Raw genomic sequence first — 24,273 nt, 5'->3', positions numbered from 1 at the left:
AAGCTTCATTATGTGAAGTTGCTGGAATATTACTGCCTGCTAAGCAGTAATGGAATTTCCTTGAAAAGGATTATGATTATAGTCAAAACTTGTGAGTAGATTTTACCACAGGAATTAGGAAAGATACAACTACTGGAATATAACAAGATTAGTTAATGTTTAGAAATAGGATCTGTTTTTTGTGTTTCTCTTTGCTTGGATCCCACTTAATTTCTCTTACAAGTCTTATCTTGGTATAAGATTTTCAGTAAATCTATTTAAGTTGGTGTTGCGTTTTAATTCTAAAATGGACTAAACCATTAACCAGGTGTTTCCTTTTAACCAGCTTGACGTTGTTGTCGAAAACCAGGACATTGCATGACATATTGTTTGAGTTTACTGATCATATAGGAGTACAAATCATTAGAGACACATTTTTAAGGTATCTCTTTTCTTCAAAACTTGAGATAAATGGTTAAAGGTTGAGCTTTGCTGCTTTAAGCTAATAAGGAACCGATAAATTGTGTTTTCTTACTAGAAAATTTATCTTTTTTAGTTAGATAGTATACTCATGATTCCAGATCATCTTGCTAATGAGCTCAATCATTCATGCACTCTAAGATTAAGGTGATTCATAACCCGTGGTTGGAAAATAACTACTTACCTGCACGAACTTTGATTTTGATCATTTCTCAAGTTGAGTTGTTAATAGTTCTCAATTTAGGGGTTTCCTACTCATTGTTGGAGTTATGGTTTAAGGCTTTGATCACACTTTCTTCTCTTCAGATGCATAAACATAAACACATAGTGAATCTTGAATAATGCTTTGAACTTTTGCACTTTTGCATGTTCATCTAAATGAAGTGAATTAGCAAGTTGGATTTATGCATATTAAATACTACGCTCTTCTTGCAGCCATGCAACTTCAATTCTTATCAACTTAATGAGAATTGAAGCTAGCAAAAACACAAGAGAAAAAAGAATTAATTATACAACGAGATACCAAAACTAAAGCATATGAGGAGTAGCTTTAATAAGTAAAATTCTAATGTATAGACATTTAGTTATTGTTGGTGKACTTATACACTTCTCTTACTATACATTTATTAATATATGTTTAATGTTTCTCATATGATCATTATTTTAATCATTTTACCACACATGTGTTATAATGGGTAAGGAAGGGCTAAATTTAAACTGAGCAGATATGTAGTTTATAGCCACGGTTTCAAGTATTTTGTATGACCAAAATGTAATTAGTAGTCACGTTTTCTTGTTAATTTGTGTGACCAAAAGTTAATCAATAGCCATAGTTCTTACAACACAGTGTAATCATATGCCATGATTTGGCCATGGTTAATATGAAATTTATGAGGCTATTAGTACTTTGTGGTCACAGTTTAGTTATTTTGTAWGACTAGAAAGTAACCAACGTCCACGTTTCTAACAAATTAAGGTAGCCAACTGCTATGAATTAGCCATGATTAAAATGAAATTTGTTTGACTATAAATAGTCTATGGCTACAGTTTTAGTTATTTCGTATAACCAAAACAAAATCAATAGTCACGGTTATAACAATTCAACGTAACCATATAACATGAATTTGTCATGGTTAATTTGAAGTTATTTTTTGAAGTATATAATATTTATATACGGCAAATGCATGCAACAAATAAACTCACACACCCTCCTCACCTATGGTGAGATTTAAACCCCTGAMCTCCTGCAAGGCCAAGGGCTACGATACCGCTAGGCCAAATGCCCTTTGGTTGAAGTTTACATGACTATAAGTTGAAATAGCCAYGGTTCTTACAATTCAACGTAAACATGTCATGAATTTGGTAATGGTTACTACAAAATTTAAGTGGCTATAAGTAATATATGGTCATGATGTTTTAATAATTTCATGTGGCAAAAGTTGATCAATAGCCACATTTCTAACAATTTAATGTCAACAAATATTATAAATGGACAACGGTTGMAATGAAATTTGTGTGGCCATAACTAGTTTAGGGCCATGGTTTTAGTTATTTTGTGTGACCAAAATATAATCAATAGCCACACTTCTAACAATTCAGCATAACCATATGTCATGAATTTGCTACAGTTAATATGAATTTTGCATGACGATAAATTGTTTATAACCATAGTTTTAGTTATTTTGTGTGACCAAAGGGTAGCTAATAACCACACTTATTAAAATAAAGAGTAAATATGTAATGAATTGGCGATGTTTAACGACAATTTGTGTGGTGATAAGTAGTTTATAGCCATGGTTGTTAGGCTATGGCCTTCTTTTTCATGTGATATGTGACGCATTTTAAACGTCGCCATGAGGGTATCAACAGTGGAGGGAGAATAGGCTACAATTTGATTGAAGATAAAAACTATGGCAAAAGGCCTACGACCATGGTTTTTAACCCGAGAGTTTTTATACTAGTGATAAAACAAATGCAATTTAATTTAAAGCCAAATTTTCTTACTATATGGATTTAGATTTCGTCGAAAATCCATCAAAAAACCTTCCTAAAAAATTTCAGATTAATTATTAAATTTTCAAGATCTTGGACAAATTATCCATAGATAAAAAAGTCAGAGCTATTTCGACACAATATTTAATTATTATAAAAAATATCATTTGAATARATAAAAATAGCCAAAGAATAGTAAGTTGACACCATGAGATTTGAGCATCATAATGCACCGCATTTCAAGATTTGATGTCGGATAATCAAAATGAACTACACTTCGAGGTTGCGGGTTAAGAAAGATTGTGGGATATCCTAACCAATGTTTATGAAGTATCAAAGTGGYTTTGGTGTGTTAATACATATTAAGGTTGAATATTTYATGTTAACTTACGTTAATATAATCTTGTTTTATTTTGCATCTTAAGACTCGTAGTACACCGTATCTCACTTTGCATTTTGGAGTTGCTTGATTCACTAATTGCACATAAACTTTTTTCCATGTTATTAAATGATTTTTTTAGAAAAAATGGTACCTTAGCTGTTACTTACACACCCCATAAAGCATGTTGTTCCACGTAGCCTTTTAGGACTAGTTTGCACACCGTAGCCCCCCTACATTACAAACGTGACTATGATGGATGGATTTACCTAGTGGAGGTCTTGGGTCTCATGGATTGAGACATATGTAATCAATCCAAATTCTCATTTCTCGTGGGCATTTAATCCAACTCATGGGCATTTAGTTGTGTATGTAGTCTTAATGCTTGATTATGCTYTGTGAGATTGTGGGATCACTCRTTTTGACATCTCCGRAGGTTTTCGTTTATTTTCTCTATTTCTTTTTTGCACAAACAAGTTCTACTTCTTTGTTGGGGACCACAAAGTTTAGCTTGTGGGTGGTYTGTTAAGTGYATTTTATGCACCTAACTTTGTATATTTTAGTTGTGTATTTTATGCATTTTAGTCCTTAGTKTACTACTTGCATACCTTTTTATTGTTCATTTCCAWTTCTTTCTCTAATCACGGTTGGAAGTTTTTCGAGGATGSTTTTTATGCYTTTGTTATGTATTTTGTGCATATTATGCATAGTTTTGAAGATGAGAAAAGTGAAGGTATGCTCARGGTTARAAAAGAAGAGAAACRTCAAGTAAATGAGGAGGCGAAGCCATTCGAAGAGAATTCAGAAGGATGTATTTGTTGTCCATGCTTCATGGGCATGAAAGTCTGCTTGGCGGACGTGAAAAAAACCACCTTAATTCTTGATGGAAGTTTCTACCACGGTTTCACAGGGCGTGAAGATTTCTTCATGGTCGTGAAATACTGCTCCTGAAACGAACTTTATTTTTTGGTGCACTTTCACGGGCGTGAAAGATTCTTTACGGTCGTGATTTCTTCACGGGCATGAAAGTCGTTTGGACCTATTTTATTTTGAGTTTTTTCCTTGGGCTTTTTGGCCTGGCTATTTAAAATCCTTTAGATTTTGTTTTTTCTCCAAGTCGTATCATTCCCTTAGCATACGATACGCACGACTTGAAGCTTTTCTTAGCCGATCTCCTTCAATCTTGTGGAAGAAGATTTGGTTTAAAGCTTATGTAATTGGATACCGATTGGCATCTATTTTTGCATAAGTTATTGAGTATCTTCTTCCCTATCCCTTTAGTTTATATTTGATTAACTTGTGTTTTGTTTGAATCTTATCATCAATTGAATTGTTCTTGAGTTTTCTTTTTCAACCCTTTATTATTCTTGATTGGTTGCACTAAAGCATTAATTTTTCTACATGTCTCTTTATGTTTGCGTCTCTATTCTCTACTCTACCTTACTTTACTGCACTTGTTTAATTTATGCACATTAGATTAGGTTATTCAATTTTCTATATATGTTTGATGTTCTGCACTTAGTTTAATTTTCTACATATGTTTATTTAGACCTTCATTGTTCATCTTTCATTTTTATTGATGTTAATTTGTTAGTAGTTTGCACCTAATGTAGTTATCTTGGTAGTTTAAATTTACTTTATCTTCAATTTTGTTGGAGTCCAAATAAAATAACTTGTTTATTGGTGTTGATTTAATAATCGTTTTATTGGGTAATTGTCGCTTAGGATCAAGGTTTTGATGTTGATTAATTGTTCTTAAAACAAATGTTGAATTTTAATCCATTTTGAATTTTAAAAGATAAGGCTCTCTGATTCTCTCTCTATCAAAGCCTGGAATATTTGCACGAATTGCAAAAGGTACATAATTCTTTGTAAATATCTCTGACGCATCGTGTACCACATAAGTTGTATCGGGAATGCTTTGAGAATCAGTAGGAGTAAGCTCAGGAATTTGTTGATATTCAGATTGAATTGGAAATATTAGATCATCTTCATCCATGTCAGCTTCAAAGTCATATCATCTGAATCATCAATTGTATATATATCAGCTCCATAATCCTATACACCACCCAATTCTCTTGAAAAAACTTCATTAAACCCAACGTTTGATGACAGATCTAGCAGCAACCTTGTTTCTACTGTAGAGACTGCCGGCTTTTCAACCATTGGCTCAATTGATGCACCTGTAGCTACATTCTCTTCTAGGCCAGTAATTCATTCACTCATTGCAACTTGAACTGGACTTTGTTTTGTATGCTCCTCCGAGTCATCATCTTTAGAAACACCTTCACCACCCCTTGATGTCTCAGCCAACCTCTGTCTCTTGATCTCCCCCTCATGGTGTTCAAGATCATCCTGATCATCATGTCTTCTTTTAAGAGAGGTGGCTTAAGCTCTACATGTATTTTCCAAAGCTGATACCATTTCAGATAGGATATCAATGGAGTTTTGCATTTGGGTTAGGGCTTGGGTATTGGAAACAATTGTAGAATCGAGTTTTGAAAAACAAGAAACTACAATGCGTTGGAAAGAATCAAACTCTGTGGCTTTAACTGTATGGGTTTCTTTGATTGAATGTCTTCATAAACCGACCAAATCTACATCCGCCGATTCTGTAGATTGATTAGAAAGTAGTTTAGCATAAACCATTGAATTTAGATCATCCATCGATAGGTCCAACTCCCTTGGAGGTTTAGGGGCAGGCGGTGGTGGCAGAGCAGGAACATCTTCAACCATCGGTTGTTTTCCCTTCAATAATCAAGGATATCTCATAAAGCGTGAGCAATATCATTCTCATCATTAGTATACTGCTTTACCTATACGAGTTGTTGCTGTTCATGGCCGATATATGCAATAAACTCTGGTGTTCTTTATCTCTTTGCCCTGTGATATTTGTGCATAAATCAAGCATCATCAGCTTTTGTTCAAGAGTTGAGAAGTCAAAGTTTGACTTTCTTGGTCAAAATCATCAAGTTTATATATTGAAAATCCTGATTTGAAATTTTTTGAGAATAGGGTGATTGGATTCAGTATTTAATTGGATTAGTTAGCAGTTTGAATTTCTGCAATCATTACTCTGAAGTTTTTTCGCAAGAGGCCAGACCGTTGAGTGATTTCAATCATCATTTTGACCTGATCAATCAGAATTTTGAGAGCTTGCAATCAGTGTTCTAGAGTTTTCTCGAGATACTAGACCTTTGAGTGTTCTCAATCATTGATCTAACTTGATCAATTATAGGTTTGAGTGATTAAGTTATGGTTATGACTTAGAGTTTTGAGTGCCGATAATCATTCGTCTGATTGAGAATTTTGGATTTGTGTTTTAATTATTCAATTTTTTGGAAGTAAGAAGAAAATAGACCGTTTTTACTTTGTTGACAACTGCTAATCAAGAAGCTATTTATTTAATGTTGTATCTCTCCAAATTTCATTGTCAAAAGGTGTTTGCTCCGGTTATTCAAGCTGGAAGTTGAAATACTTTGAAAACCCATTTTGTGAGCTTACCAGAACAAGTTCTTATGTTGAAAGCTTATTCAACTTGAGGTTCAAAGAAATATTCTTTGTTAGTAGACCGATTACGCACAGTGGAATGTCATATAACTCGCACATTATCTATCCCATTATAGGATGAATCAATATGCTTGTGGGTCCGTTGAGAGTGCCCTATTGCGTAGGAACTAATATGTGAGATAACTCTCAAACTGAAAATGTTGTTGATGTAGTTGTGGCATATTTAAACAATTGGTGACAATGAGGGAAAAGGATCGCCTATACGAGTTCCATATATATATATAGGCATGGATGAAAAAATTTGGACTGTTAAAACCTAAATATTAAGTACAATGACAATGGTCACCTCGGCAACAAACTACTACCTGGTATTGGAGGTTGAGAAGCAAAAAGAGATTATAAACTATGGCAGGACAAAAATTGAAGGAACAATTCCTTCCAAGTGCACGCCACACACTACCAAAACAGAGAAGGAGAATGAAAGAGTACCCAACATGAGAACCGTGGTGTTCACATTACGGAAAATAAATTCACATTGTCGAAAAAGGCATGTTATGATATTGTAGGATGCCCAAAAGAGAATAAGAACAATACTAATGAACGTGGCGGGGCCTAGATTCTAGTTTAAGTAAGAGGGGGAGATAAAAGATGACAACATTTAACGTATTCAAATACATTATTAATGTGAGATAAGTGAGCCACGATTACAATGCTTAACAAAAAGTGTAGTTTTTTTTTTTCCTGGTGCTCATGAGTTGAAGACCAGTGTGATGCATATACCATTATAGAGGAAAGAGTAAATGACATTTGGTAGCATATTAGAGTTTTTGCTAAAAAGAAAGAAGTTGTTCTGCAATCTTGTTGTTCAAAACAATGTTCCATACAAGGACGGGAGCTAAGAAAGAGACGCACATGATCACTACTAGATAGGGTCGGGTCTTTCAGCGACCAAGATCACCAACGACCATTATAACACATCACCGATTTTCTTCCACCAACACAAAGTTTCAGGGTTTATTGCCCCATTATATATATATATATATATATATATATATTGTTAAATATGCATTACAACCTGTTTATATTTTATACGTAGCTTTTACATTTACGTTTTTAAGTTATGTAGTATAATACCCACAGTGGGACCAAGTCCTTACGACCAAGGAAAGGCTTTAAGAAAACAGATACAAATTTCTCTTTGGTAGCACTCTAAAGTTGCACTTTAACAATTCTTTCTTGAATCTGCGAAACCATCTTAAGGCATAAGCCTATATATTCCACCTCCATAGCTTCCTTCATGAAGTAAAAAAAGCACAACCTCTTCAACGCAACAAATAGGAGGAGATGAGTGGAATTCTCTTTTCGTTTGCAGCACTAACTTTACTGCTTTCAGTTTATTGTGTTGGCGGCACTACCAGGAGCTATGAATTTAACGTAGGTCACATTCGATATGATCCCATCATGTTAATATTTGTTGTACTTTAACATCTTGATCCAAAACTACATTTGAACATGCAGATCCAGCTACAAAATGTGACACGACTGTGCCATACGAAGAGCATGGTTACGGTGAACGGGAAATTTCCAGGTCCTCGTATTGTTGCTCGGGAGGGTGACCGCTTGCTTATAAAAGTTACAAACCATGTCCCCAATAACATTACAATCCATTGGTACGATATATCTCCGATGTAGGTTTTAACACAATATTAGAGAATCGCTTCACGCAGCAAAACCCTTAACTCCTTTGTAATCATAATATTTTATTTTTTGATACACAGGCATGGCATCCGACAGCTTCGGAGTGGATGGGCGGATGGGCCAGCTTATATAACACAATGCCCTATACAAATGGGCCAAAGTTACGTGTACAATTACACTATCGTTGGGCAAAGAGGAACATTGTTTTGGCATGCACATATATCATGGTTACGAGCAAGTCTTTACGGCCCTCTCATCATTCTTCCGAAGCTTAATGTCCCCTACCCTTTTACCAAGCCATACAAAGAAGTTCCCGTCATCTTTGGTAAACAATTTATGATACTTGTTCGTCATTTCGTAATTAATTTAGTATAGCATGAAGTCAAAAACAATGTTGTATTTGTGCAGGTGAGTGGTTTAATACAGATACAGAAGCCATAATTGCCCAGGCARCACAAACCGGTGGCGGTCCAAATGTCTCTGATGCCTATACCTTCAATGGGCTTCCTGGGCCTTTGTATAACTGTTCTGCTAAAGGTATTTCCAAAAGAATGCAAATTGGTTATGTTCATTCCAGAATTATGAATGCTGAATTGTCGTTCTTGGAATTGGCAGATACGTTCAAGCTGAAGGTTAAGCCCGGCAAGACATACCTCCTTCGATTGATCAATGCAGCACTCAATGATGAACTCTTTTTTAGTATAGCAAATCACAGCCTCACTGTTGTTGAAGCCGATGCCATTTATGTAAAACCTTTCAGCACAGAAACACTCGTGTTAGCTCCTGGTCAGACCACCAACGTACTCCTTAAGACCATTTCGGAATTTCCTCGTGCCAACTTTCTCATGTCTGCTAGACCATACGTAACGGGCCAAGGAACCTTTGACAATTCCACTGTTGCTGGCATTCTTGAATAYGAGTCTTCCATTCCCATGAAAAATCTTCCACTCTTTAAACCACRATTACCATCTYTAAACGAYACCTTATTCGTKTCAAAMTTYTCAAATAGACTTCGAAGCTTGGCAAGTGTTAAATTTCCAGCTAATGTCCCACAGAAGATTGACAAACAYTTATTTTTCACCATAGGGCTTGGGACGAATCCTTGTGAAAAKAATAAAACTTGCCAAGGACCAAAYGGAACTAGGTTTGCAGCTTCAATTAACAATGTGTCCTTTATACAGCCAAGTGTTGCCCTTCTCCAGTCCCACTTTTTTGATCAATCAAAGGGTGTTTATAGTCCTTATTTTCCGATCAACCCGTTRCATTGGTTYAACTATACGGGGACTCCTCCTAATAATACCTTTGTGAGCAASGGTACAAAACTCATGGTTCTTCCGTTTAATACGAGTGTGGAGTTAGTGATGCAAGATACCAGCATTCTTGGTGCTGAAAGCCACCCACTCCATCTCCATGGCTTCAATTTCTTTGTTGTAGGTCAAGGGTTTGGAAACTACAATCCTAACAAGGATCCAAAGAAGTTCAATCTTGTGGACCCTGTTGAAAGRAACACGATTGGTGTGCCCTCTGGTGGGTGGGTTGCTATACGATTTCTTGCAGATAACCCAGGTCTGTTTTTAKCATAAACTTAGTTGGGTTTCTTAWWTGATATGAKTTTAACTTTTGACTTATGGAGCAGGAGTATGGTTCATGCATTGCCATTTGGAAGTTCATACAAGTTGGGGTTTGAAGATGGCCTGGCTAGTCTTGGATGGAAAACTTCCGAACCAGAAGCTCTTACCCCCACCGGCTGATCTTCCCAAGTGCTAAATTAAGTTGCCTTTTTGACAATTCAAGTTCATCGGATTTATATTTTTTACCACTTGAGATTCAGTATTTCTAGCTAGCGGTCGCTGATGAAAGTTATGTCACAGAATAAAATCCAACTCTTGCTCGAGTGTCGAATGATCATTAACCCATTTTATTTATTTTTTCTTAAGTTTTACCAGACTTGAAAATTAGAGAAATAAAACAATTCATCGATGTATATTTTTATTATAATTATTTAGGACTCAAAAAGATTTAGTTTTAATTTATTTTTATTTTTAATTAACTTCTTATTTTTTAGGACTTCAAAATTAACATAATAAAATATAAACATAGTTATACTATATTATAAAACATTTGACAAAAATTCTTAAAAACCATTTTTTGTACATGAAGTATTGCTTATTGATGCATATTATTTAAAATTCAAGTTTACAAATAAATTGTACGTAAGTACAACTTATTAAGCTCCATGTTTGAATTCGTGTAACTAACTGCAAATAAACATAATTAAATACTAAATTATAAAAAATTAAATTAAGAAAATTGCACCAAAAACGATAACTTTTAAATATGTTAATTTGATACTGACATTGATATTTCTTTTCAAAATTTTATGATATTTTCAAATTTATATTTTATTTAAAAAAAACATTATTGCTTTTTCAAAACCACATAAAATCGTATTATATCGACATAAAAAAATGAAACACTGAAATCAAGGTGTATCTCGATGCATTACGCGAGTACCCTTCTAGTATTTTATAAATGAATTACATATAATCAACTTAAACATTTTTCAATTCAAACAATTAACAATCTGATTATCTAAACCTAAAGGGAAAATTGCACCAAAATGGAACCAACTTTCACCTGATTCCTATTTTGGGGAACCAACTTTCAAAATTGTCATTTTGAGGAACCAACTTGGACCTGATTTCTATTTTGGGGAACCAACTTTCAAAATCGTCATTTTGGGGAACCAACTTTCACCTGATTCCTATTTTGGGGAACCAACTTTCAAAATCGTCATTTTGGGGAACCAACTTGCATCTGATTCCTATTTTGGGAAACCAACTTGCAAAATAATTTTAGAAAAATAACTAAAATTCATTTCTTTTCAAAAATTAATGCAATAAAATCTATTTTTCATTTCAAATCTCATGTTTTTAAATTCATATATCAATTGAAGATTTTTCGAAAAAAATCCAAATTACCACGATAAAAATTGTTTTTTACTAATGCAATAAAAAAATCAATTTAATAGAAAAAAATTAATTGATGCAATAAAAAATAAATATTAAATATCACATTCAAGATTTTTATATCTAACCAATTTGTGTCAATATTAAAGTTTAAATCAAATTTGGCAAATCCAACCAAAAGTTTGATAGAGACCCTTAAATTATCTGTTACCTGTTCAACAGATCAATCAGACCCTTAAATAAACAAAAAGTTCGATAGAGACCCCTAAATGACGATTTTAAAAGTTGGTTCTCCAAAATAGGAATCAAGTGAAAGTTGGTTCCATTTTGGTGTAATTTTTCCATTTTTCTATAATTATTTTGCAAGTTGGTTCCCCAAAATAGGAATCAGGTGAAAGTTGGTTCACCAAAATGACGATTTTGAAAGTTTGTTCCCCAGAATAGGAATCATATGAAAGTTGGTTCCATTTTGGTGCAATTTTCCTAAACCTAAATAACGTGAATCTAATTTACACACAAAAAAACGACCTTTAAAGGAAAATTAGAGAGGGGATTTTGAGATGCCACTGGATGTATGTAACATGTATCTATATAATATATGAATGAGTTTTGAAGGAACACCAATAATCAAAATATGTTTAGAAATGAAACTGCAACTTAAAGAAACAGAATGACAGATCCAAGGCAGCAACTATTGAGAGCAGAACCAAAAACTAAAATTGAATGGACCCAAAATAAGAATAAGAATAGTGTTGGTATCACAGACTCACAATGTAAAGTACTGAACAAGAAAATAGAAATGGAAAATTGTGTATTATTCAATGAACCAACTACGTGCTTAAACACAAGAAGGGAAAACGAAAATAAACGTTATTCCAACGCTAACTCCTATTCTTTAGGTAGATCCTATTCTTTAGGTAGACTATAAACTTTCAAAAAACAAACTAATTCTTCCTGCAAATCAGGAGTTTATTCACTTGACTCAATTATTCAACATACCTTCTCATAAACTAAAGGATCAACATCTTTAGTTTATCTCACTCATGCCCAGTTTGCTACGTAACTTCTCAAACTGATCAAGCTTCAGCGGTTTTGTCATCATGTCAGCAATTTGAGATTTCGTGTTGCAATACTTTAATTCTAACCCCTTCAATTACCAAGTCTCAGAGGAAATAGTACCTGACATCAATGTGCTTGCTTCTGTTATTCATCACTGGATTTCTGGACAATCTAATAGTTAACATATTGTCACAAACTACAATAGTACTTTCTTCCTGTGGCAAACCAATGTACCTTAGAATTCTTCTAAGCCAAATCACTTGACATGCACATGTTGTAGCAGCAACAAACTCAGCTTCTGTAGTAGAGAGAGTCACGATTGGTTGTCATTTAGATGACCAAGCCACAACAGCTTCACTTAAGAAGCAAGCATAGCCAAACGTGCTTATTCGATTATCATAATCACCTGCATAATCATTGTCAGAAAATGCCACCAACTAATCACTTCCTTTATTCTTGTAAAACAATCCAAGAGATGATGTTCCTTGGATATATCTCAAAACCAATTTTATAGCTGCCATATGTTGCTCTGTAGGAGCTTCCATGTATCTGCTAAGTAAACTAACAACAAACATTAGATCTGGTCTTGTGGCCGTCAAGTACATGATACATCCCACCATTTGTTTATACAAAGTTGCATTAACAAAACCACTGTGATCATCTTTAACCAATTTGCATCCTGGAACAATAGGATTTTTGACACCATTACAATCTTCCATGTTGAACCTTGCAAGAATCTCACGAGCATATTTCTTTTGACATATAGAGATTCCCATCTCAATTTGAACCACTTCTACACCAAGAAAATAATGCATTTCCCCCATATCTGACATTTCAAATTCAGTTTTCATTGAGGTCTTGAATTCTTCAATCAAACTTAGAGTCGTTCCTGTTACAATCAAATCATCAACATAGACTGAAACAATAAGCAACCCCTCTTCTTTATCTGACTTGACAAAAAGTGTTGGTTCATAAGGGTACTTGCTGAAGCCTTGCCCTTTAAAATAGCTTTCAATGCGACCATACCAAGCCCTCGGGGCTGCTTCAACCCGTACAAAGCCTTTCTCAATCTATAAACTTTCTCTTCCATCCCTTGTATTTCAAACCCTTGGGGTTGTTCTACAAACACTGTTTCTTCCAACTCCCCATACAAAAATGCACCCCTAACATCCAACTGATGAACTTTCATACCTTGTTGAGCTGCGAATGCAAGTATGGTTCTAATAGTATCCCATCTGGCTACAGGAGCAAAAACTTCCGAATAGTCTATCCCCTGACATTGAGCATACCCTTTTATTACTAACCGTGCCTTGTGTTTATCAATTGAACCATCTTGATTTAATTTGGTCTTGAATACCCATTTTACTTCAATCGGTGTAGCGCCAGTGGGCAGATCACAAAGTTCCCATGTGTGATTTTTATCTATCGATTCAATCTCCTGCTCCATGGCAACCCTCCAACATTCTTTTTGCAAAAATCTATCTATTAAAGTAAGAGCCAAAGAATAGTAAGTTGACACCATGAGATTTGAGCATCATAATGCACCACATTTCAAGATTTGATGTCGGATAATCAAAATGAACCACACTTCGAGGTTGCGGTTTAAGAAAGATTGTGGGATATGCTAACCAATGTTTATGAAGTTTCAAAGTGGTTCTGGTGTGTTAATACATATTAACGTTGAATATGTTCATGTTAACTTACGTTAATATAGTCTTGTTTTATTTTGCGTCTTAAGATTCGTAGTACACCGTATCTCACTTTGCATTCTGGAGTTGCTTATTTCACTAATTGCACATAAACTTTTTTTGATATTATTAAATGATTTTTTTAGGAAAAATGGTACCTTAGTTGTTACTTACACACCCCATAAAGCATGTTGTTCCACGAAGCCTTTTAGGACTAGTTTGCACACCGTAGTCCCCCTACATTACAAACGTGACTATGATGGATGGATTTACCTAGTGGAGGTTTTGGGTCTCATGAATTGAGACATACGTAATCAATCCCAATTCTCATTTCTCATGTGTTACCTCCCATCAAGGTGTAGTCCGCTTTTGTGTGGTTTCTCATCCTAGTCTATCACACATTTACATAAAGGCCTTTGTTTCATGAAATAAACCCTCAAAAATTCCAAAATGTTTTCACTTTGCACCAAATTTGAGACTAAACACTAGTCATTCTTTTGTACACCTATAGACCAAAACAAAAAGAAAAAATGCATGTTAAGGTCAAATTCTTCAAAATGATAGATGGAGTTGGCATCTGGTGTAGAAATAAACACAAGGATAGCTTGTGGGTGGTTTGTTGAGCCTTAAAACAAGCATAGCTTGTGGGTTCACAAAAAAAATACAAAAGAAATACAAAGGAAAAAAAGACGCAATGTTTAGCCTTTATCTATAGATGCAAAATAAGTATTTTATCCATCAAAAACATTAGGAAAAGAACCCTTATATGCATACAAAAATAGTCATAAATTGATGTCCTCAACACCAATAAACGAGCCTAATCCTATCTTATACCCTAACCTTACCCCAAAGCCCTCATTACAAGTATTGTTGTGGTAAATTTTTAGATTTGAGCATAAATTCAATCGTGTCAACGCTACATTCCCTTTAGATCACCATCATTCCCTTAGCGGCTATGGTATGTTTGCGAAATCTTTTTAGGTTGCAATTTTTTTTGCAATATACTTGATTGGTGTGTGTTAGTTTGATGCTTTGGTATTCTTTTACTTTGATTTAATCCAACTCATGGCATTTAGTTGTGTATGTAGTCTTAATGCTTGATTATGCTTTGTGAGATTGTGGGATCACTCGTTTTCACATCTCCGGAGGTTTTCGTTTGTTTTCTCCATTTCTTTTTTGCACGAACAAGTTGTACTTCTTTCTTGGGGACCACAAAGTTTAGCTTGTGGGTGGTTTGTTAAGTGCATTTTATGCACCTAACTTGTATATTTTAGTTGTGTATTTTATGCATTTTAGTCCTTAGTTTACTCCTTGCATACCTTTTTATTGTTCTTTTCCATTTCTTTCTCTAATCACGGTTGGAAGTTTTTCGAGGATGGTTTTTATGCCTTTGGTATGTATTTTGTGCATATTATGCATAGTTTTGAAGATGAGAAAAGTGAAGGTGTGCTCAAGGTTAAGAAAGAAGAGAAACGTCAAGTAAATGAGGAGGAGAAGCCATTCGAAGAGAATTTAAAAGGACGTATTTGTTGTCCATGCTTTATGGGCATGAAAGTCTGCTTGGTGGATGTGAAGAAAATACCCTAATTCTTGATGGAAGTTTCTACCACGGTTTCTCGGGCGTGAAGATTTCTTCACGGTAGTGAAATACTGCTGCTGAAACGAACTTTATTTTTTGGTGCACTTTCACGGGCGTGAAAGATTCTTCACGGTCATGATTTCTTCGCGGGCATGAAAGTCGTTTGGACCTATTTTATTTTGATTTTTTTCCTTGGGCTTTTTGGCTTGGCTATTTAAACTCCTTCAGATTTTGTTTTTTCTCCAAGTCATATCATTTCCTTAGCATACGATACACAGGACTTGAAGCCTTTCTTAGCCGATCTCCTTCAATATTGTGGAAGAAGATTTGGTTTAAAGCTTATGTAATTGGATACTGATTGACATCCGTTTTTCAATATGTTATTGAGTATCTTCTTCCCTATCCCTTTGGTTTATATTTGATTAACTTGTGTTTTGTTTGAATCTTATCATCAATTGAATTGTTGAGTTTTCTTTTCAGCCCTTCAATATTCTTGATTGGTTGCATTAAAGCTTTAATTTTTCTGCATTTCTCCATTCCTTACTTCTTCATTTTCTTTTTATGTTTATGCGTCTCTATTCTCCACTCTACTTTACTTTACTGCACTTGTTTAATTTATGCACATTAGATTAGGTTATTCAATTTTCTGCATATTTTGATGTTCTGCACTTAGTTTAATTTTCTACATATGTTTATTTATACCTTCATTGTTCATCTTTCATTTTTGTTGATGTTAATTTGTTAGTAGTTTGCACCTAATGTAGTTATCTTGGTAGTTTAGATTTACTTTATCTTCAATTTTGTTGGAGTCCAAATAAAATAACTTGTTTATTGTTGTTGATTTAATAATCGTTTTATAAGATAATTGTCGCTTAGGATCAAGGTTTTGGTGTTGATCAATTGTTCTTAGAACAAATGTTGAATTTCAATCCATTTTGATTCTAACGAAGGTTGGAGTTGATTTAATTGGGTTTTAACAAAGCGTTTAGTTAATTTGATTAGTTTTTGACGAAAACGAAAGTATAGTCTTTTACTTGGATAAAACTGATTACGTTGATTGGGAAAATTACTCGTTTTAAATCCTAAAGTTTCTTCCCAACGTACAAATATTGCGAAAGTAAATATCCGTCTTGGTTTAAAAAAACTTTTCCACCTTGAAAGAGAGTTGTAGTAGTTTTGCATAACGAATTCTCACCATTAACAAAATCCAAAGGCCACATTATCCAGTGTTCTTTAGTTGTAGTTGTCATTCATTTTCCTTAATTTTGCTATTAGTTCCTTCTTGCCTTCCTTCTTCACTTAATCTCGTTTATTTTATGTCTAATTAGTCTAATAACCAGATCCATAATATGATTCGCATAACTAGGCCATATTTATTAAATGGTTAGTGTGTAGACCGTCACCTCCCTGTGATCGACCCGTATGCTACATAACCCATATGCTTGTGGTTTAAAACACATCATTCACCCCAAATTTTGGAAGTGAGAGTGTGTTGGGTCTATATTAGCCCCAAGATAGTGAAGGTTTTATAAAGTCATTATATTGTTTTGTATTGTAAATGGGCTTTAGGCTTGGGCTTACATGTTGTATTGAAAACCTATAAATAGGTGTCTTGGGCATAGAATTTTGTTCTGAGAGTCATTTTGTAACATTGAGCTTATTGAGAATTGTGAATCCCAAATCTTCAATCAGATAATCAACAATCAAGAATAGAATATTGAATATTAGAGAGAATTTTCACCAAACGTAATTGTATGCAAATTCTTAGAAGATTACAAATGAGTTCAACAACCTACAAATTAAAAAAAAGACTATTTATACCTACAAAGCATTAAAGACAAAATTTACAAATGAGAAACATTTGAATACAACAATTAAGCACAACTTAAACCCAACATTTTCCTCCTTTGGATTCAAGCACGAGATATTGTAAATTTAGATTTTCTAAAGCCCAAGTTTGTCTCACACCTCCTCAGCACATTCCGATATTTCAATTTTTCGTCAAGTAGCTCAAGAGAACTTATCAGCAAGTACCTTTCTCTTGGACTTAACCTGTCACGTCCTGTAGCTTTGTCATCGAAAGCCTTTTTACCTTCAAGCCCTTTTCTCACAATCTTGATAGTACCGTTAGAGTACTTATTCAGTTCACTGAACCTCAAAAATCTTTAGACTTCTCTACATTTTCATAGACCACACTAAATGCCAAATTCTGGATCTTCAAGGATTAGAAATAACGAATACTTGGTTAGGTCTCTTCAGATTCACAACCCTCTGATTGCTTTCAAAGCCCATTTGAACATCTATAACCAAAGATAGCTTGACATGACATTTTAGATGACGTTTTATAGCTTCAAGGCCCAAGACTACTCTTTCCTTTATGACTGTCTGATTGTAAATTTCGTGGTAGAGATGCTCCAAGTCTTAAAGGAGAAGATTTGGAAAGTCAGCATCACTGAAACTCCAAACATGGTCGTCTTGTCTTGTCACAAAGACACTGGATACTAGACTTTGACGATTTTACTGGCTTCAATGTTTTTGATTGAAACAATTCGATGTCTGGTCCGCACTTGACTAATCGATAGTTGTTTTGCTTTGAGAAAGTGCTTATAATTTTTATCCTCGAGATAAGGCTCTTTGATTCTCGCTCAATCAAAGCCTGGAATATTTGCACGAATTGCAAAAGGTACATAATTTTTTGTAAATATCTCTGATAACACATAAATTGTATCAGGAATGCTTTGAGAATCAGTAGGAGTAAGCTCAGGAATTTGTTGATGTTCAGATTGAATTGGAAATATTGGATCATCTTCATCCATGTCAGCTTCAAGTCAAAGAAAATATCATCTGAATCATCAATTGTATCTATATCAGCTCCAAAATTCTGTACTCTACCCAATTCTCTTGAGAAAGCTTCATTAAACCCAACGTTTGCTGACAGATCTAGCAGCAACCTTGTTTCTATTAGAGAGAATATTTTCCTTGATTGATTAAACACAATACAATCATTTAAATATACAACATATGGGCCATGGGCCAAACACTATACGGGCTAATAAACTAAGCCTAATATACAATGTGATCTGCTAACATCCCCCCGTAGTTGGAACGTCCGAATTGCAAACGTTCAAACTGGATTTGAAATATGAAAATAGAGAATGAGATAGACCCTTCGTGAAGATGTCTGCGTACTGAGAGCTCGAGGGGACATGGAGGACCCGAACATGACCAATGGCAACTTTGTCACAAACAAAGTGAATATCAATCTCTATATGCTTTATGCGTTGGTATTGAACTGGATTGGACGACATGTATACCGCACTGACATTATCACAGTAGACGATTGTAGCTTTCATGGGCGGTCGGTGGAGCTCGCGAAGTAAGTTACGGATCCAACTTGTTTCAGCGACGGTGTTCGTGACTCCATGATATTCGGCTTCAGCACTAGAACGGGAGATAACACCTTGACGTTTGGATGACCAAGACATAAGATTATCTCCCAAGAAAACACAGTATCCGAACGTGGATCGTCGAGATGCCGGACATCCCCCCAATCTGCATCAGAGTAAGCTGTAAGTTCGGATGAGGGGGATACATGAATCTGAAGGCCATGGTTTAGAGTGCCTCGAATGTACCGAAGTATGCATTTTAGAGCATGAAAATGTGGCTCTCAAGGATCATGCATATAGAGGCAGATTTGCTGAATGGCGAACGCTATATCCCGGCGTGTGAAGGTGAGATACTGAAGAGCTCCGGCAAGGCTGCAGTACAGGGTGGGGTCACGAACGGGTAGGCCATCAGCATTAAGCTTATGACCCGTTTCGGCMKGAGTGCGCRACGGATTACAGTTACCCATGTTTGCGCGTTCAAGGATCTGAGAGGCGTACTGCTGCTGAGATAGAAATAGACCTGTAGATGATCGCGAAGCAGAAATTCCCAAAAAAAAATTAAGTGCCCCGAGATCCGTCATAGCGAACTCACGACCAAGTAGGGTGATGATCTGGTGAAGGAACTCTATGGATGAGGCTGTCAAAATGATATCGTCAACATATAGAAGAAGATATGCAGTGGCCTGAGGAGAATGGTATATAAACAGTGACGTATCAGTGCGACTGTGCTGAAACCCGAGCCAAAGGGCATACTGAACAAACCGATGGTACCACGCACGTGGGGCCTGTTTAAGGCTGTACAGAGAGCGCTAAAGATGGCACACGTGATCCGGAAAATATGGATCTCGGAAGCCCGATGGCTGATGCATGTATACAGTCTCCTGAAGGTGACCGTGAAGAAATACATTCTTCACGTCTAGCTGATGGATCAGCCAAAGCTGAGAAACCGCAATACTGAGGACAGTATGAATGGTGGCCGGTTTTACAACCGGACTAAAAGTTTCATCATAGTCTATCCCCTGCTGCTGACTGCGACCATTGGCCACCAAACGGGCCTTGTAGCGAGAAAACGAGCCATCTGCATTAAACTTGTGGCGAAAGAGCCACATGGACTGAACCACGTTGACCCCGGGGGGTCGAGGGACAAGTTTCCAATTCATGTTCCCGAGAAGAGCATGATATTCCTTGTCCATGGCCTTTCGCCAGTGAGGATCCTGTAATGCCTGTAAATGGGACCGGGGTAACGGGGTGATGGAGGTGGTATGAAGATTGAGTCGCTGATTGGGTTTAACGATACCACTTTTAGCTCGGGTTGTCATGGGGTGAGATGAGCGAGTAGTGGATGGAATCGCACTTGACGGAGGCGAGGGAGGGGGGAGAATGGCGCCATCGATGTGGGCCGAGGCGTGAGGTGGGGAGTGAGGGGCTGGTGTAGGTGGGATAGGTGGGGCGTGATGGGTGGCCGAACTGGTGGGGGTAGGTTCAGCCGTAGGAGGGGTTGGTGGGGCGGGAAGCGGATCAAGAATGTCATGCATAATGGGAGACAGCTCAGATGGGTCGTCGAGAAAAGAGTAAGAAGGGGGGTTTGTCAGAGTGACCGAGCCAAACAGAAGAATTGTCTCATTAAAGACGACGTGACGAGAAATGATGATGCGTTTGGTGGAGAGGTCAAGGCACCGAAATCCCCTATGATGAGATGGGTAGCCAAGGAAGACACAAGGAGAGCTCCTAGGGGCTAATTTGTGAGAGGTGGTGAGGTGAGGGTAGCAAAGACAGCCAAATATGCGGAGATGAGAGTAGGAAGGATTTTTTGAAACAACCGGTAGTGAGGGGTTTCAAAGTTGATGGTTGTGGAGGGAAGGATGTCTAGGAGATGGGCGTGGAAAAGGAGGGTGCGAACCACATTGTTGATGGTTCGAAGCATACGTTCCGACTTTCCGTTTTGTTGGGACGTGTGAGGACATGAGAAACGGAATTGGATACCTTGGGAGGCAAAAAAGTTGTGAAATAATTGATTATTATATTCACCACCGTTGTCGCATTGAAAAAATTTAATGGTTGCGTTAAATTGGGTTTTAACAAGATGGAAAAATTCATGAAATTTATTAAAAACGTCAGACTTATGTTTGAGAGGATAAACCCACAAGTAATGAGTAAAGTGATCTAAGAAAATAACATAGTAACGCAATCCACTAATGCTAGACATGGGTGACGTCGAAATATCGGAGTGAATTATCTCAAAAGCATGAGAAACAACAGAATTAGAAACGAAAAACGGAAGCTGAACATGTTTTCCAAGTTGACAAGAATTACAAAGAACACTAGTTTTATCATTATGACAAGAAATAAAATTATTTGAAACTAATGACTTCAAGACTTGATCGTTGGGGTGACCGAGCCGTTGATGCCATGTGGAGTGAGCTGTCGAGAGAAGCACTTGAGGGTTGGAGGGGTTGACCGGGTAGAGGGTACCGTCGCTATCACATCAGATTAGAGGGCGCCGGGTCTTGTAGTCCTTAACAGTAAAACCAAAACTGTCAAACTCAATAGAAGTTTTATTTTGACGAGTAAATTGACGGACAGATATAAGATTTTTTTATAATAGTGGGAGATATGAGGATATGTCTAAGATGCAAAGGACGGTACGGGTTTGTGATGGAAAAAGGGGCATGTCCGATGTCTTTACAGGCATTTTGGATCCATTACCGACAAGGATAGAACGAGTATCATGAGTTTCAAGAACAAATTTTAGAATACCTGAGTTTGCGTGGACGTGGTCGGTTGCCCCGGTGTCCATGTACCAATCTGTGAAGCCCGGATCGTTTAGAGACATCGAGTTGAACAACTCCGGGAAAGACGTAGCTTGATCCGGTGGGGCCCAAGTCCATGGGGGAGTGGCAGCGGCAATCGATTGGCTGCTGTCCGTAGCGGCAAAAAAGTGGACCGCCGGGCTGTATGGCGATGGCGCTTGCCACTGTTGAGCGGGCCGGTTGTGGCGACGGGGCAGCGGGCGGTGGACCGAGCAACCCAGCAGTTGGCTGCTTCCAGTAGGCGTGCGGTGGTTGTTGTTGGCGGGGCTAGTTTGACTGACTCGGCGGCGGTGGCGGGATGTACACCCAACCATAGCGTGGCTGATTCGGCGGCTGTCGGCGGCGACCTTGCTGCTGGTGGCGGTCGTTCCGGCAGCCATTCCCACGATTTCCTCCGTTATTGTTCACGTGGAGGACGGTGGACGATGAGGAATGGTCGGTGTAAGGCATAACGGGTGTTGGACGTATTTGAGCTATTCTTTGTTCTTCCAAAAGAAGCATGGAACGAGCTACAAAAAAAGTTGGAAGAGGAGAACGGTACCTTATGATATTGGCCACCGAATCGAACTTCGAGGAGAGTCCGTTGATTGTGTAGATCACAAGGTGTTTGTCGGGTATTGTGGAGTCCGGATCGAGATTCGCAAGAAGGTTAGCAAGTCCCTTGATTTTGGTGCAATAGGCAGTGACGGAGAGATCGCCCATCACAATGTTGCGTAGCTTGCTATCGATTTGCATGGATTTGGCGTCTTTGTTGTCACGAAAGAGAGTCTCGAGATTGTTCCATACTTGAAGCACGGTCGAGTCTTTCTTCAACACCATTCGGAGAAGAGATTGTGAGATCGATCCGTAAATCCAAAGTTTTACGATTGAATCCACCTTTTTCCATTCTGCATCCGTGGGTTTAGGAGTAGAGTCGTCGATGTGATCGATGACGTCAAAGGCAATACAATGGGTGGAGAAAAGTTCTCTCCACGCATCATAATTGAGACGTTCGAGTTCAAGAATGAGAGGAACGTAGGTTTTGATATTCGTTATACCGAAAACCTTGTTTGGGAGAGTTTGATTGACGGACATGATTGAAGGGAGGCAAGAACGATTGAGGAGGAGGAGGCGGCGATGGGAGGCGTGGCCGGCCCTAGATCGCCGAAAGAGAGGAAGAAGGGAGGAGGTTGAGAGGATTAGGAAGGGCTCCTAATTTTGCTCTGATACCATATTAGAGAGAATATTTTCCTTGATTGATTAAACACAATAMAATCATTTAAATATACAACATATGGGCCATGGGCCAAACACTATACGGGCTAATAAATGAAGCCTAATATACAATGTGATCTGCTAACAGTTTCTACTGTGGAGACCGCCGGCTTTTCAACCATTGGCTCGATCGCTGCACCTGTAGCTACATTCTCTTCTAGGCCAGCAGACCGTTCACTAATTGCAACTTCAACTGGACTTTGTTCTGTATGCTCCTCTGAGTCATCATCTTCAGAAACACCTTCACTACCCCTTGATGTCTCAGCCAACCTCTGTCTCTTGATCTCCCCCTCATGGTGATCAAGATCATCCTGATCATCATGTCTTCTTTTAAGAGAGGTGGTTTAAGCTCTACATGTATTTTCCAAAGCTGATACCCTTTTCAGATAGAAAATCAATGGAGTTTTGCATTTGGGTTAAGGCTTGGGTATTGGAAATAATTGTAGAATCGAGTTTTGAAAAACTAGAAACTACAATTCGCTGGAAAGAATCAAACTCTGTGGCTTTAACTGTATGGGTTTCTTCGATTGAATGTCTTAATAAATCGACCAAATCTACATCGCCGATTCTGTAGATTGATTAGAAAGCAGTTTAGCATACAACATTGACTTTAGATCATCCACCGATAGCTCCAACTCCCTTGGAGGTTCAGGGGCAGGCGGTGGCGGCAGAGCAAGAACATCTTCAACCTATACGAGGATATCGCATAAAGCGTGAACGATATCATTCTCATCATTAGTATACTACTTTACCTATACGAGTTGTTACCGTTCATGGCCGATATATGCAATAAACTCTGGTGTTCTTTATCTCTTTGCCCTGTGATATTTGTGCATACATCAAGCATCATCAGCTTTTGTTCAAAGAGTTGAGAAGTCAAACTTTGACTTTCTTGGTCAAAATCATCAAGTTTATATATTGAAAAGCCTGAATTGAATTTTTTTGAGAATAAGATGATTGAATTCAATATTTGATTGGATTAGTTAGAAGTTTGAATTTCTGCAATCATTACTCTGAAGTTTTCCGCAAGAGGCCAGACCGTTGAGTGCTTTCAATCATCATTTTTACCTGATCAATCAGAATTTTGAGAGCTTGCAATCAGTGTTCTAGAATTTTCTCGAGATACTAGACCTTTGAGTGTTCTCAATCATTGATCTAACTTGATCAATTAGAGGTTTGAGTGATTAAAGTTGTGGTTATGATTTAGAGTTTTGAGTGCCGATAATCATTCGTCTGATTGAGAACTTTGGATTTGGGTTTTGATTATTCAATTTTTTGGAAGGAAGAAGAAAATCGACCTTTTTTACTTTGTTGACAACTGCTAATCAAGAAGCTATTTATTAATGTTGTATCTATCCAAATTTCATTGTCAAAGGTGTTTGCTCCGGTTATTCAAGCCAGAAGTTGAAATACTTTGAAACCCCATTTTGTGAGCTTATCAGAACAAGTTCTTATGTTGAAAGCTTATTCAACTCGAGGTTCAAAAAAAG

The 24,273-nt window shown here is 37.1% G+C and overlaps 1 protein-coding gene across 1 annotated transcript; it reads left to right on the top strand.

Moving 5' to 3' along the window:
• The first annotated feature begins 7,684 nt into the window (after window positions 1-7,684).
• Window positions 7,685-9,911, top strand: LOC112504424 (laccase-17-like). Its single transcript, XM_025108366.1, has 6 exons — window positions 7,685-7,774; window positions 7,859-8,010; window positions 8,119-8,363; window positions 8,447-8,575; window positions 8,654-9,604; window positions 9,675-9,911. Exons 1-6 carry the CDS (start codon window positions 7,685-7,687, stop codon window positions 9,803-9,805), a joined length of 1,698 nt encoding a protein of 565 aa, XP_024964134.1. The 3' UTR covers window positions 9,806-9,911.
• Window positions 9,912-24,273: the final 14,362 nt, after the last annotated feature.

This window comes from Cynara cardunculus, unplaced genomic scaffold (genome assembly GCF_001531365.2).
Source record: "Cynara cardunculus var. scolymus isolate 2C unplaced genomic scaffold, CcrdV1 Un_Scaffold_5566, whole genome shotgun sequence".
NCBI lineage: Eukaryota > Viridiplantae > Streptophyta > Magnoliopsida > Asterales > Asteraceae > Cynara > Cynara cardunculus.
Note: the sequence above shows the minus strand (reverse complement) of the source record. Positions and strands in the feature narration are given on the sequence as shown.